Source organism: Mauremys reevesii, linkage group 8 (genome assembly GCF_016161935.1).
Source record: "Mauremys reevesii isolate NIE-2019 linkage group 8, ASM1616193v1, whole genome shotgun sequence".
NCBI lineage: Eukaryota > Metazoa > Chordata > Testudines > Geoemydidae > Mauremys > Mauremys reevesii.
In genome coordinates, this window is record NC_052630.1 from 34,299,125 (window position 1) to 34,312,981 (window position 13,857).

At 49.4% G+C, this 13,857-nt stretch overlaps 1 protein-coding gene across 2 annotated transcripts; it reads right to left on the reverse strand.

The window, feature by feature from the left end:
* Nucleotides 1–2,527: 2,527 nt before the first annotated feature.
* On the reverse strand, nucleotides 2,528–11,496 carry SPATA24 (spermatogenesis associated 24). 2 transcript variants are annotated; one of them, XM_039486720.1, is made up of 6 exons: nucleotides 11,366–11,496; nucleotides 10,641–10,706; nucleotides 7,591–7,721; nucleotides 6,422–6,492; nucleotides 4,909–5,011; nucleotides 2,528–3,527 (listed from the first exon to the last, which is right to left on the reverse strand). In XM_039486720.1, exons 1-6 carry the CDS (start codon nucleotides 11,483–11,485, stop codon nucleotides 3,437–3,439), a joined length of 582 nt encoding a protein of 193 aa, XP_039342654.1. In that variant the 5' UTR covers nucleotides 11,486–11,496; the 3' UTR covers nucleotides 2,528–3,436. The 2 variants fall into 2 exon arrangements, with proteins under 2 accessions (XP_039342654.1, XP_039342655.1); XM_039486721.1 differs by lacking the exon at nucleotides 11,366–11,496 and adding an exon at nucleotides 11,111–11,307.
* Nucleotides 11,497–13,857: the final 2,361 nt, after the last annotated feature.

Sequence of the window (13,857 nt, forward strand, 5' to 3'; positions counted from 1 at the left end):
TCTCTACCTTTTTCCCTTTGTAAATAAACCTTTAGATTTTGGATTCTAAAGGATTGGCAACAGCGTGATTTGTGGGTAAGATCTGATGTGTATATTGACCTGGGTCTGGGGCTTGGTCCTTTGGGATCGAGAGAACCTTTTCCTTTTATAGGGGTGTTGGTTTTCATAACCATTCATCCCCAGGACGAGTGCACTGGTGGTGATACTGGGAGACTGGGGTGTCTAAGGAAATTGCTTGTGTGACTTGTGGTTAGGCAGTGGGGTGAGACCAAAGTCCTTTTTGTCTGGCTGGTTTGGTTTGCCTTAGAGGTGGAAAAACCCCAGCCTAGGGCTGTGACTGCCCTGTTTGAGCAATTGGTCCTGATTTGGCACTCTCAGTTGGGTCCCGCCAGAATCGCTCCGTCACATAGCCTCAGGATTTCTTTATAGGCTGAGCTCTGGCAGGAACTGCAGCGAAGCAGTGTAGGGTATGTCTACACTACAGCAGCAGAACTACAGAGCTGTAGATGTGCCCCAGTAGCACCATAGCATAGACGCATTCTACATGGACAGATGGGGTTTTTCTGTCAATATAATCTACTTCTCGGAGCGATGGCAGCTCGGTTGCTGGAAGAATTCTCTCAACCTCCTACATCAACAGTGGGGGTTAGCTCGTCCTAACTATGTCACACAAGGTATAACATTTTTCACAGCCTGAGCAATGTAGCTAGGTTGATCTAATTTTCAGCTGTAGACCATTCCTTAAGGCTTATGCTATAGTCCTGTTTGAGATGGGATCAGCAAGGCAAGGCCATGGTATAATAACAAGCCTCCCTGTGTGGTTAGTCATGTGCTTATCCTAATCGGGCTAGAGTAGGAGGCAGGATGAGGGGGCATTGCCTTTCGAAAGTGCTTTGTCCCATGAGAACTCTGCCCTCCGATACGTGTGTAACCCTCATGGGGCTGGACCTTGCTCTCAGTGAGCCTAGCGCACAGCAAAGGAGTCATTCCGGATTTACACAGGGGATGTGCTCAGATGCTGCTTCCTCAGTGGGATATTCACACTTGCCACTGATGGTCAAACTGTGTCTCCGCCAGGGAAATGAGACTGCTTTGGACCTATCACCCATGGGGAAAACGGAAGTAAAATGTCTACTTCCCTCCACATTACTTCCCTCAACCATGATCAACCGATCATGTTGCCAACTACCTGCTGCACATGACACATCCCTCAGGGGCTCTTCAGCCATCACCTATGGAGCACCCTGGATTTCATCTTACTTGTGCTATCAGGACTCCAGCCCCATCTGGTATGTCAGCAGCAGTGCAGAGGTACTGTCCCTTCACCTCCAGAGTGTCCCACTATAGCTCAAGAGCAGGCTGGGGCGGGGCGGCGGGAAGGCAGAGGGGAGAGTTTACAAGCTCCCTGACCATGACTAAGGCAGTAGAGGGAAGAGGAAGGGAGGCATTTCTCCATGCGTGGAGCCTCTCAGTTTCCTGGGTGTTCACCATTCCCCTCCCCACCCCATCTGCACACTCCAGATGGGTGTCACTGCTCGGAGGCGGCGCCCCCTGGCTGTGCCTAGCAGGAGAGCAGGTACCTGCAGGGTGGATTTTGTCTTTTCCTTGTTCTGCTCTTCTCTCACTTCACCCATCTCATCACTCCCATGGCTGCTCCCTCTCTAGCTCACCCCTCCCAGCTCTTCTCAGTTCTTCTCCCCACCTTTCCACCCCCAGCCACCCCAAAAATTAAGCAATGCAGGGGCCCCTCTGGCTTGATCACACTGCTATCCCATGCAGCCTGCCACTCCCTCTCTCGGCTGCTCCTCATGTAGCCCCCCCCAATCCCACGGGCTTCCACAGGGACTGAGGGGCCTAGGGGAGCCAAAAACACAAGGCTCAGGAAAGGGATGAGGGGGAGGGGAGTTTGGTTTACAGGGGGGTGAGAAGGAAAAGGAGAGCGTTCCAGGCTGCAGTGCAGCACCATGGAAAGCATGAGGGTGGCAGGGGACAAAGGCACAGCCAGGGGAGCCAGGAGCTTAGGGAATGGAGGGTGCAGGGCCCTGAGTGTCATCAAGCTTGAGTGTGATGCAGAAGCAACTGGAAGGCTGGGGCGATGGGGGCAGGAGGCTGCTGGGAACTGTGCTTCAGGAGCAGTGCGGGGAAAGGCTCACCCAGAGTGTTACACACCCCTGGCCAAGCCTTTGGGGCTGAATGGATGCAGAATGCAGCCCAGCTTCTCCTGCCTTCCCACCACAGACTGTTTTAAAGCAACAGGCACCCCCCCCCCAGATCTGTCCATCTTAGAGGGGAACTTTGAGGTGTCCCCCTGCTTGGGGGCAGAGTCACATCCTGCCCTCCCTCCACTGCATCCTGGGTATCTGCATCTGCATGTCTGGGAACAGGAATGCAGTGCGGAGAGTCCTCATTGAGTCCAAGAAGGAAATTTACTGGCTGTTCTTGAACCATTGTCCCATCTTCCCCTTGAGAAGGGGCGTGGTGCAGAGATGCCAGGTTCAAGACTTCAGCCAGCAAGGGACACACAGGACTGAGCTCAAATGATGACAGAGCAGTAAAGGGGAAGCTGATCTTGAGGTATTTAGTTTAAAATCTTTTATTTGAAGTCACTTGGTCTGTACAGGCATCCCGTCACCCTTCTGGGGTCTAACGGTATTTACCAAGCTTCGTGAAATTGTCCCTGCCACTATCGTGGTGGGTACAGGGGGAGGGGCCAGACAGGGGAAGCTGCGAGACACAAACAGTACTGGTGAGGAAGGGGCAGAACATGGCTAGGCAATGGGAGCATTTCTCTATAAGCTCTCAGCCCACATCAGCAGTGACCAAGGAACAGCCGCTGTTGCAACCCGGGGTCTGCTCTGAGCAGAGCCCCAGCTGAGGTGGTGGCTTTGTGAAGCACACAAGTGCTTAGAGAACAAGGGGAAGCCCATTTAATTAATTTCACTTGCACCAGGCTCCAGCGGTGAAAGGGCACCGCACTAAACCAAACTGCAGTGGCCCGAGTCTGTATCTGCACTCAGGTTCGGCCTGGGCACTCACCTGTCATAACAGAGGCGTAGCTGGGCCAAATTTGAGTGAGTGGTGGCAACACAAACCCCCTGTCAGGTCGCACTGCCTGGAATGGGGAGTTGGGCCTAATCCCCCAGGACAGGAGCCACCAATGAAGGATGAGTGCACGGTGGGCTCGCTTTCCAACCCCCTTCCTGACCTCTCCCCTGCCCCAGGGGCCTCCCCACTGCACCAGGCCAGGAAAAGTATGTTTGTGTAGGCCAGGGCCCACTGCTGGGTTAATGTGGTGACCCATCTACAACCTTCCTGAGATAGTGATAGGGTATTGCTATTGGCCTTGCTGGCCACTGCAGTAACCATGAGCACTAGAATCTTTACAGCGGTTGTGTATCGAGGGGATACATGGATTGTAGAGTAATGTTTAATACAGTCACTTTAAACCCTTCTTCTGTTTCTTTCTCAGCACTTGTGCTATGTAACTTTCCTGTTGTTTCTGTATTTTTAAGTCTGACACTTGAGTCCTGCAAAAAACAAACAAACAAACAAACCAACCACCATCAGAAAGTGGTACTGGCAAACGTCACGCTGCTAATTTATTACCAATTCTCCTGGTCGCTTCCTGGGCAGGTTAATCAGGGATCTTCTAAGCAATTACTAAGGAAGTGGCCACATTAACAAGGATCCTCTATTAACCCAGAGCTAAAGGCTGCCCCGGTGGTAGCACTCAGGAGTTTTTTGCCACTCTATAGCCAGGTGTGTTAGCAAACCAGGGTTACACTGATTTCACTCTTTGGCATTAGCAACATAATTCTCCTGTTCCTGGCAATCAGTGTCAGGATGGTAAATCAGACTCCAGGCGTGAAAGGTGCAGGGAAGACCCACTGCTCAGTCAAGAGGCAGCTCAGGCCTGGTACACACTTAAAAGTTATGTCTGCATTGCTACATTGTCCAGGGGTGTGAAAACCCCACCCCCCGAGCAACACACCTATGCTGACAAAACCCCCAGTGTGGAAACAGCCGCACTGATAGAAAAGGGCTTCTGTTGATGTAGCCAACATCATTCGGGAAGGTGGTGTTCCTACACCAACAGAAACCGTGTGTGCAGATATAGGCTGTGTCTAGGCTAAGGGGGTGACACCAGCATGGGCCCCACGCTGTAGATACACCCGAAGAAGAATGCAGTGCTTTTTAATTAGAGAGAATTTCATGCAGATGAAAGGTGCAAGGCTGGCAGCCGCAGAGAGGGTTCATTCTCCATTTATCCACAGAACAGGTACAACACGAGCACAGAATGCAAACATCCCCTGATTAATATGCCTACCCCCTGATCTGGAGGTACAGTCCAGAGGGGAAGTCTCCATGGACAACTCAGTCCTTGGCTGCTCTACTGAGACGGCTAGCAATGGGGCTGATGAATGGGTTTCATAATACAAATGCCCATTCCCAGCCACTGGGATCCACCTGCGTGACAGATGCCTTGGCCCTGTGCCATGCTGCCCTGGTTGCAATCAGCGGAGGCATGTGAGCTAGATCTCTCTTGCTTTACATGTTGGGGGTTGGCAGGATGTTCTCTGAGGGGCCCTCAGCTTTGGAACCTACTCCCCTCCCACCTGCTCTGAAACAGCACCGGCCTGCTGACCTTCCACACATGCTGCAAGGGCTCAGAGCCGGAAGGGGACTGACAGGGGCAAAGGGTCAGTGTGGAGGCAGGTGGCTTCTAGTTGGAGTGAATTTAATGGGATTACTTTTGAAGTGACATCAAAGGCAGCTAGAGAGAGAGATGGGTAGATTGTTAAAACACTGAAACAGACAAAATAGACACCGTATTCCCACTGAGGTCAGCATCAAACTCCCACTGGCTTCAGCGCAAGGCCGATAACCATCTAAGGAGGTGGTACTCACTTGAGTGTTTGCTTCTGCTTGGTGATGAACTGCTGCAGCTCCTTAATTTCATTCTCTTTGTCATTCAGAAGATCCTCCTGTTTCATAATATGGCTCTCTATTTCTACCAAAAAACGTGGAGGGGGAGTTGAGGCTTAAAACTCACTTGAGATGCAGCTAATCTTTGGTGCATTTCTATTCCCTCTGGTATCAACGTGGCAGCTGGATTTTTTTGGGCCTCTGTTTGAAGGATTTCTTATAGTATCAGCTACAAACATTGATACCGAAAACATGGGGAAAATGTTCCAACAGCTCCCAAAATGGAGATTAGCTCTGCGCTGAAATGCGGACAGTGACACTGGGCTACAGTCAGTTCTGGATTGGTTTCACATTATTGTGCATCTGATCATAAACACAAACGGTCTGCAATGCCAGCATGAAACCTAACCGGGGCAGCTGAGGTGAGAGGACAGCTTGTTAAACAGAACTACACCAAAAATAAAGGTTCTTGAGTCTAGCTCCTTCCATCTGAAGGCTTCAGGACGCTGCATGGATGTCTGTAGGCTTCACAACACCCCTGCGAGGAAGGTATGTAACACTAGCAGTAAAGTACAGCTAGAGATATTGAGGTACAGAGAGGTTAAAGGCTAATCCTGTGAAATGCTGAGTACCCCCTGAATGCCCTCAGCTCCCATTGACTTCAGCTGAAGGCACCGGGCACCTCCCAGGAGACGTCTGGCACATCCCAGGATCAGGCCCCAAGTGACCTGCCTGATCACATGCTATATCTGTGGCAGGGATAGGCCCAGATCCCCCTATGCCTTCATCTCCAGGTCATGTTTCCTGAAGCCAACCATAAGGTGCTTTCATTACAGATGAGGGGAAAGAGACTGAGTGGAACAAAGCGTTGCCCTATTAAATGTTTTACTGCTCAAGCCCTGGATTGGGCCACACACGATTCTGATTGCCTGGCCTGGGATTTCAGCCTAATGCCTCGGGAGCACCTTAACCTGATTTGGGAGGAAAACCTGACAAAAAAGTGGGTAGATATTTAAAATGTGCTGTCTGCTTGTGGAGAAAGCCGGCTCTCCTTAGCAGTCAAGCACGGACACTCCGAGCCTTTGCTCAGTGACTCAGAGAAGCATGATTCCCTCCCCGCTGCTCCCTTTCTCCAGGAGGGGCCCGTATCTGCACCAGGCCTTTCCCAGCTGCAGATTCCTTCCCTCCTTCACCAGCTCAGTTGATATACTAATGGGCGAGTGGAACCACAGCCCCACCAACTCCCTGCACTGCTTCATGTCCACGTAGGTGCCCAGGAATAGTGACTGCATGGAATGTGCTCCCCAATCCCCTGCACCTGGATCTCTGGTCCAGAGAGACCCCCGTGGCGGGTGGCACATGTGTGTCTGTCTTGGCGGGAGTATGATATTAAGTCATATCACACTTCCAAATGAAAGTAAATCCTGGTTACTGGCTTTTTGTTTCTAAGCTGGTAGAGCAATGCGTAACAGACTTTAGCCTCTCGTAAACTTACCATTGCATTTGCTTATTAGCTTGTCTTTTTTGGTGGATTCTCTTAGCGCTTTGCTCTTAACGTTGGAAAGTCTATAACAGAAGCAACAAAAATGACGGCAAGTGACATGAGCGTCAGTGTAATTTTAAATGCTGAAGAACAGCCCTTGCAAATGGGAAGGTTCTTCCTTCTGCACCCCCATGGCCATGCAACCCCCTTAGGCAGCTCTGAACTTCTCAGCCACCGCGGCATTTGGTGACCTGCTGTCCACTCGCATGGTAGCTACTCTGCTTAGCCTCTGTTTGCCAGAAGCTGGGAATGGGCAATGGGATGGATCACTTGATGATTACCTGTTCTGTTCATTCCCTCTGGGGCACGTGGCATTGGCCACTGCTGGAAGACAGGATACTGAGCTAGATGGACCTTTGGTCTGACCCAGTATGGCCGTTCTTATGTACTCAGGCATCCAAATGTCACCGATTGGGACTACATATTTAAGCCCTGATCCTGCAAAAGTGATCCACTTGGGCAGGCCTGTAAGACCGGCAAAGGCCCAGAGGCTTCAAAATGACCACACAAATCACTTTACAGGGCTGGGGCCTTAGGCAGAAATGCCCTTTAAAAAACGCTGCTGAACCTCTCCCACCACAAAGCAATACATTTTAGAGGCAACCTAAAGAGCCTTATTGTCCAAACCCTAAATTCCAGGCCTCACACTGCTGAACTTGGGTCCAGATTCAGCAAAGCATTTAATCATGAGCTTAAAATTAAGCACATGCTTAAGTCCCATTTAAGTCAACTGAATTTAAATACATAGTTAAATATAGCCTGCAAGGGAGTTTGTTGTGATGAAGCTGATTTTATTACTTGTATTACTGTAATGGCCAGTCGCCCCAGTCACTGACCAGGGAGGGCCCCATTGTGCTAGGGGCTGTACAATCAGAACAAAAAATGATTGCTATGGTTGCTAATAGCTTTTGGCTCCAATTCAGCAAAGCACTTTAGTACGTGCTTAACTTTTTTCCGATCTCTAATTCTATTAAATTCGGGTAAACACACTTTGCTCCCACATGAGAACGGAGTCCCTAATTAAGTACGATGCTGTCATACCCAGCTTGGTTACTAACGAGACAAAATACTTGCTGCTTGTTTTCAAATATTAAAACACAAATTCCCTCTCCCCAACTTACGCTTTTTCAAAGACTTGTTTCTCTCTTTCAAGCTGCTTGGACAAAACCTCAATCTCCCCGAGCGCAAACTGCAGCTTCTCAGCTTCCTTGGCAAGCAGGGTTTTGGTCTTTGAGTGCTCTTCCTCTTCTTTCTGTAATGCACACAGCATCCCTATTTTCTCTGCCAGCCCCAGACCAATCCAGAGTGTAAATCACAGACTTATAGAAATGTGGGGCTTGAGAGGTCAAGTCAAGCCCCCTGCACTGAGGCAGGACTGAGTAAACCAGTGGTCCCTGACCTTTTTCGTCGAGCCATGGAGGACCGTGGCGGCGGACAAGCATCCACCGAAATTCTGCCGACAAGCGGCAACATCAATAGGCTTTGCCGCCAAATTGCCACCGACAAGCAGTGTCATCCAGAGGTGTCGCCGCCGAAATACCGCCGAAAATCAGTAGCATTTCGGCAGCGACGCCTCTGGATGATGCAGCTTGTTGGTGGCATTTTGGCGGATGCTTGTCCACCGGACAGTACGCGGGCGCACTTAGACGCCCCGGTGGGTGCCATGGCACCCATGGGCACCGCGTTGGGGACCCCTGGAATAAACCTATGCCAGCCCTGACAGGTGTCTATCCAACCTGTTCTTAAAAGCTTCCAATGAGGGGGATCCCTTGGAAGCCTGTTCCAGAGCTTAACTATCCTTGAGTTAACCCTTAACTACCCTTAAAGTTTTTCCTAATAACTAACCTAAATCTCCCTTGCGACAGAGTCAGCCCATTACTTCTTGTCCTAACTTCAGTGGACATGGAGAACCATTGATCACTGTCCTATTTCTAACATCCCTTAGCATATTTGAAGACTATTATCAGGTCCCCCCTCAAAAATCTAATCTGTGTTGATCATTTACAGTTCCAGAGGACATTTCACTTCAAAAGCTGCCAAAGCACCTTACAACCAGTCTTAACCATTGTGCCCACTAATGAAAGGCAGCCATGGCTAGGATGGAAGCAGGGCTGGTTCTAGGCACCAGCTTATCAAGCAGGTACTTGGGGCGGCAATTCCAGAGCGGGGTGGCACTTTCAGTTATTCAGCTGCGGAGGGTACCTTACTCCCGCTCGGAGCAAAGGACCTCCCGCTGAATTGCCGCAGATCACGATCACGGCTTTTTTTTTTTTGGGCTGCTTGGGGCGGCAAAACCCCGGGAGCCGGCCCTGGATGGAAGGTGGCAGCTGATTAACAGTGCACAGCAAAATTACAAAGCAAGTTAGGACAGGACGTGTTAAAAAAATGACTATAGACAGTTGAAACTGCAAGGGAGTTGAAGGAGGCAGAATGCAAATCCCTACAACGGCCAGACCACCGGCGCTAACACGCAAACTCTAAGGAAATGTGTCAATGGATCTTTAATGATCACAAGTGGACAAGTCCACCATTTTGTCTTCTCCAAAAGACAAAACCTTTGGTAGGACAGTGCCCCTAGCATCAGTAAGGAATATTAATTCAATATCTACTCAGAGAGATGAGTGCCACTTACTGAATTATCCAGCCACACAATTCTTTAAAAGTTAATATTGAAAAATCTTGACTGACCAATTTCATCCTTTTGCTTACAAGCTCTTAAGTAATCAGGGCGTTTATTAGTTACATCTTTCCTGGTGAACGTCAATCAAAGGATGGAAAATCCATTAATTACACAATATATGTGGGCTACCTCACCAGCTAGGGACCCAGGTGTCCCACTCCATTTGCTCCTACCATACACAACTAACCATTCAGGCTAAGAGGCTCTCAAACAAACACCTTTTTTCTATTGTTAGCTCAGTGATGGAGGGGATCTATCTGGCTCCCACTCATCCATGACATCTGAGCACGCACTCTGATCTCCCAGTTACCATCGAGTGGCATGGAAGAGGCCAACATGTCGCAGATTTTTTGGTATATTTGATACTTTGGAAAAGTGCATTTAAAATTGACTATTATTTTATACCTATTGGAACCAAAATTATTTTTTAAAATGAAGTAAATGGAGGTCATTTTAATCACCTTTAAGCAACATCCTAAGCTTCATCTTCAATCAGGCATCACATAACAGATCAACTGCTCACAGCTCCAAAGTAAACAGAGCTATTTTCTGTTCTGTTTTTCACAGGTTTTTATATGGCACTCCTCGTGGTAGCATCTGAGCACCATCCAGTAGTAGTAGTAATGTACAGCTCACATGTGTTGTTTGCTCTCTCATCCTTGCCCACTAGGAGAGTTTTTTCTTTTTTTAAACTATACCTATTGCTATGTATTTATATTAAAGAAGGCAAGATCAAAGAAATGAGCCTTGCACTTGGAATGGAAGGTGGCGAAGTTTGTGATAGTTCTTAGTTCCTGAGGGGAAGAAGGGGGGGTCACTGACCAGCTCCCAAGCACTTCCACTGGCTGAACAGGTGTGTCCCCCTCCCTCCGATCCATGCTCCACGGGTCTCCTCGTACTTTTACCCTGTATAACTTCAGGAGCCCCAACAAGTTAAAATGTCAAACATCTAAGCAAGCTCCAGGGCACTGACCTGGTTCTTTAGACAGCTCACCACATACAGCTCAAGCATGAGCCGCTAGTACAGCACCACTGAAAACAAAATAGCTGGACACAAAGATTCAAAAAGAGAGGAAAAGGGGTGGAGGTGGTAGAGAGAATACACACCCAGAGAAGACTCGTTAGTGGTACTAAAACAGTCTTTTTATTCTGTTTGTGCCACATGTAGCCCCATGGAATCTTAGTCCACTGACAATTAATACTCCCTTTCCATGAGTTTCACTCTCTTTGGTGTCTAATTAATGCAGTACTCAGTGATTTTTTTTTAGAACTGCTAAGCTGCATCAAGACTACCCTTGAGTCCAAATGCAGCTCTCCTACCTTTGAATAAACACTGCAAGACTAATTTCAATCTGTTTGGCCTAGTTTCCAATAGAAATGGAAATCATTACATTATTCATTGAGGCCTCCACCAGGATCAGAGCCCCATGGTACCAGATGCTGTTCAAAATGTATGAAGATGTAAGTCCCTACTCCCAAGAGGTTACTTACCTCCAATTTCTTCACAACAGTCTCATAATCCTCCTTACTTACAAAATTCTCCTCTTGTATTGTGATCTGCAAAAGGAATTTGAAGTTCAATAAATCAGTTACATGCAGAGATGGAGCTTCAACACATGTAGGGCAGACCTCCAAGACGGACTAGTGATTTTGAGTGCCCAACTTCACACCCTTCAAAAGCAGCTGACTTTCCAAGGACAAATGCTCAGCATTTTCTGATCATCAGCCCTTTCTTAGGTGTCTCAACTTGGACACCCAAGGACAAACACACCCAAATCGCTCATGTTTTTTTAAAGGCCTGGCCATAAAATCCAAGTATGGTACAATGACCCTGCCGCCAGCAGCAAGCCAGTCACTGGGGCAGAGGTGTCTCAAGAGGAATTTACTATATTGAACACAAACAAAGCTAGGGGAAAGAGGGCACCGTGAAAACAGCACTGGCACATGCAACACAAACTCACGTGCAAATGCCAGAGAGGGGGGACCAGTGAGCACATGCACCCAATCCCCTCCATCCGGGGCAGCCCACAGCATAGCCCAGGGGGCGCCCTAGGTCACGGTGAGGGGCCTCAGGAACCCTGGGGCACAAAGAGCAACAGGCACTAGCTGAGGTGGCGGGGCCTCCAAATGGCCCCACCCACCAGCGCTCCAAGCCCCGCCCACCGCGTCGCCGCTCCGCCCATAGCCCCCGCCGGAGCGCTGCGCTGAGGCCGCACCCGGAGCCGCAGCTGCTCTATTAGCGCCTCCTGGGTCGCGACGAGGTCGCGCAGCTGCCGGAAGGCCAGAGCCTCGGTGCCCGGCCGCCCCCACTCCGGCTCCCCCGGCCCCGCTGCCATCTCCGCGCTCCCCCCGCCGTTGGAAATGGCCGCCGCTTCCCCCCCGGCCAATCACAACCCAGCTCCCTCACCGCCCCCAGCAACGGGGACAGCGAGGCACCGCCCGCTGGCAACCGGGCGGGGGACACGCCCACGCCTTAAAGGCCACTCAGGGGCGCGTCTACACAGGCAAGAAAAACCCGTGGCTGGCTCTGGCCGCTGATTCCGCTTCAGAGGCTGTTTAATTGCACTGTAGCCATTCAGCCTGGGACTCTGTGAGGGGACAGGTCCCAGAGCTGGGACTGCAGGCTGAGCCAGAACATCTACCCTGCAATTAAACAGCCCCTTGGCCAGAGTCAAGCCAAGTCTTAGGGATAGCTCAGTGGTTTGAGCATTGGCCTGCTAAACCCAGGTCTGTGGCATTTTGGGATTAGTCCTGCTTTGAGCAGGGGGTTGGATTTAGATGATCTCCTGAGGTTCCTTCCAACCCTAATAATCTATGATTCTAGGTGGCATGGGCCAGCCCTGGGTGTCTAACTGCAGTGTAGACATACAGAGTGAAACACAAAGGGGGTGGGGAGAGGCCAAAGAGAGGGAGAAGAGGAGTTGGAAAGGAGGAGAGTGAGAAGCCGAGTGGCCTGACCCATAAGCCCAGATGCTGGGTGACCCCAGCCTTGGTGTAGGACCTGGGCACTGGTGACTAATACAGATGGGGAAGGGAAGAGTCTCTCTCCAGCAGAACAGCATCACTGGGCCTTTGGGAACTGCCTGCTGGGGGAGAGGGCAGGGGCACAGCATGGGCAAGGTGGCAAAAGGTCTGCAGGACAGGCTGCGTGAGAAGTGCCCAGGGCCGTAGGGAAGGGAGGCCATGATGAGCCAGAGAGGCCAGCACAGTGTCAACTGCAGGGGCCTGCAAGCCAGAGGAGCAAGCATTCCTGCTAGGCAGCCAGCTCCTGGGATCACTGACACTGTAAGTAGGGGAAGCCTGGGCAGGAAGAGAGCTAGTCAACCCTAGACATGTTGGGCCTAAAACCCATTTACACCTGTCAGTAAATTCAGGGTGGATACACCTTCCTTACACCTGTGTAAAGCAACAGGCACATCAGACTCATGGAGCTGACACTGGAGACATCAGACAAGTTCAGATGTGGAATTAAGTGGAAGATAAAAGGTTATCTACCTAGATTATAAACTCTTTGCGGCAGGGATCATCATTGCTGGGTCTGGGTTTGTACAGCACCTAGCACAATAGGGTTCTGGTCTGTGACTAGGGCTCAGAGGTGCTACAGCAACACAAATAATAATTAATGCCAATACCTAAAGGTAGTGGGAAAGATGCTTCTCTCCTGGCTGTCACACAAAATTACATCTAACAAAAGCACAGTGATAGCTCTGGCTTTGTTAATGGAAGTGTTGGGTTTGGTTTCTGGTGATGGTTGAAGGCACTGTTGCCATAGGAAAGCACCTTCAAAAAGGTAGATCTTACCTTTCACCTAAACAGTCAGTTTTGGGCTTAGTAAACCGTGGGAAAATTGCTAAAATGTCATAGACAAGGCCCCTTCCTGTGGTTTCTTCTTACAATAGGCAGGGCTCTGCTGCTAATAATAATCTGCTCTGACACCTGGTCAAATAGTAGCCATTGCTGTATAGATGAGAGCTGAAACCATAGCAAGAGATGAGATCACATGCAGGGGCTTTATCTACACAAGACTTCAGCAATTCTCCCACTGCTGGTGCAGGATCAGCACTAGTACTGATTGGTGTCAGGTGTTCTAACTACTGGTTTGAGCAGGAAATATAGAGCAGGAGCTAGGGAACACTGGTGTAACTCTGGAAAGATATGTTAAAGGAGCAGTTAGAAATCAATGAGAATCTTATAGCAATAAGGTGACGCTAAAGAATATAGGTCTCATCTTCTAAATAATTGTCACTCTGCTTAAAGCATGTTTCCCTCCCAGGTTTCTTCAACACTCCAGCCCCTCCCACCCAGCTGCATTAATAGCACTGATTCTGTAAAAGAAATGAAGTTGTATGGTGTCTGTTTATACTGAGAATCATTCTCCTTGTTTTTTCAGTAGTGACCCATTGGGAATGAGTCCAAGTTCTATGCAAAATGGAGTTGCACTGGCATTAATTTACTGATGTTAAATATATTTTTGATCTGTAGCTGGGCTGTACACAATGGATAACGTGTGTCAGCTGCTGATTAACAGGACTATTAAAAGCAAATGGTTTATATTTATGACCTTTGATGCCAAAGCATTATACTACGAAATATTGGGGGTACAGATCAGAAGCCAGCCAGGGCACTTCTCATGACAGGGAGTAGGCAGTTTTGCTAAGGAGCCTGGTAAAGTCAGCTACTTTGATCATGTGTGATTAGGAGAGAGAGC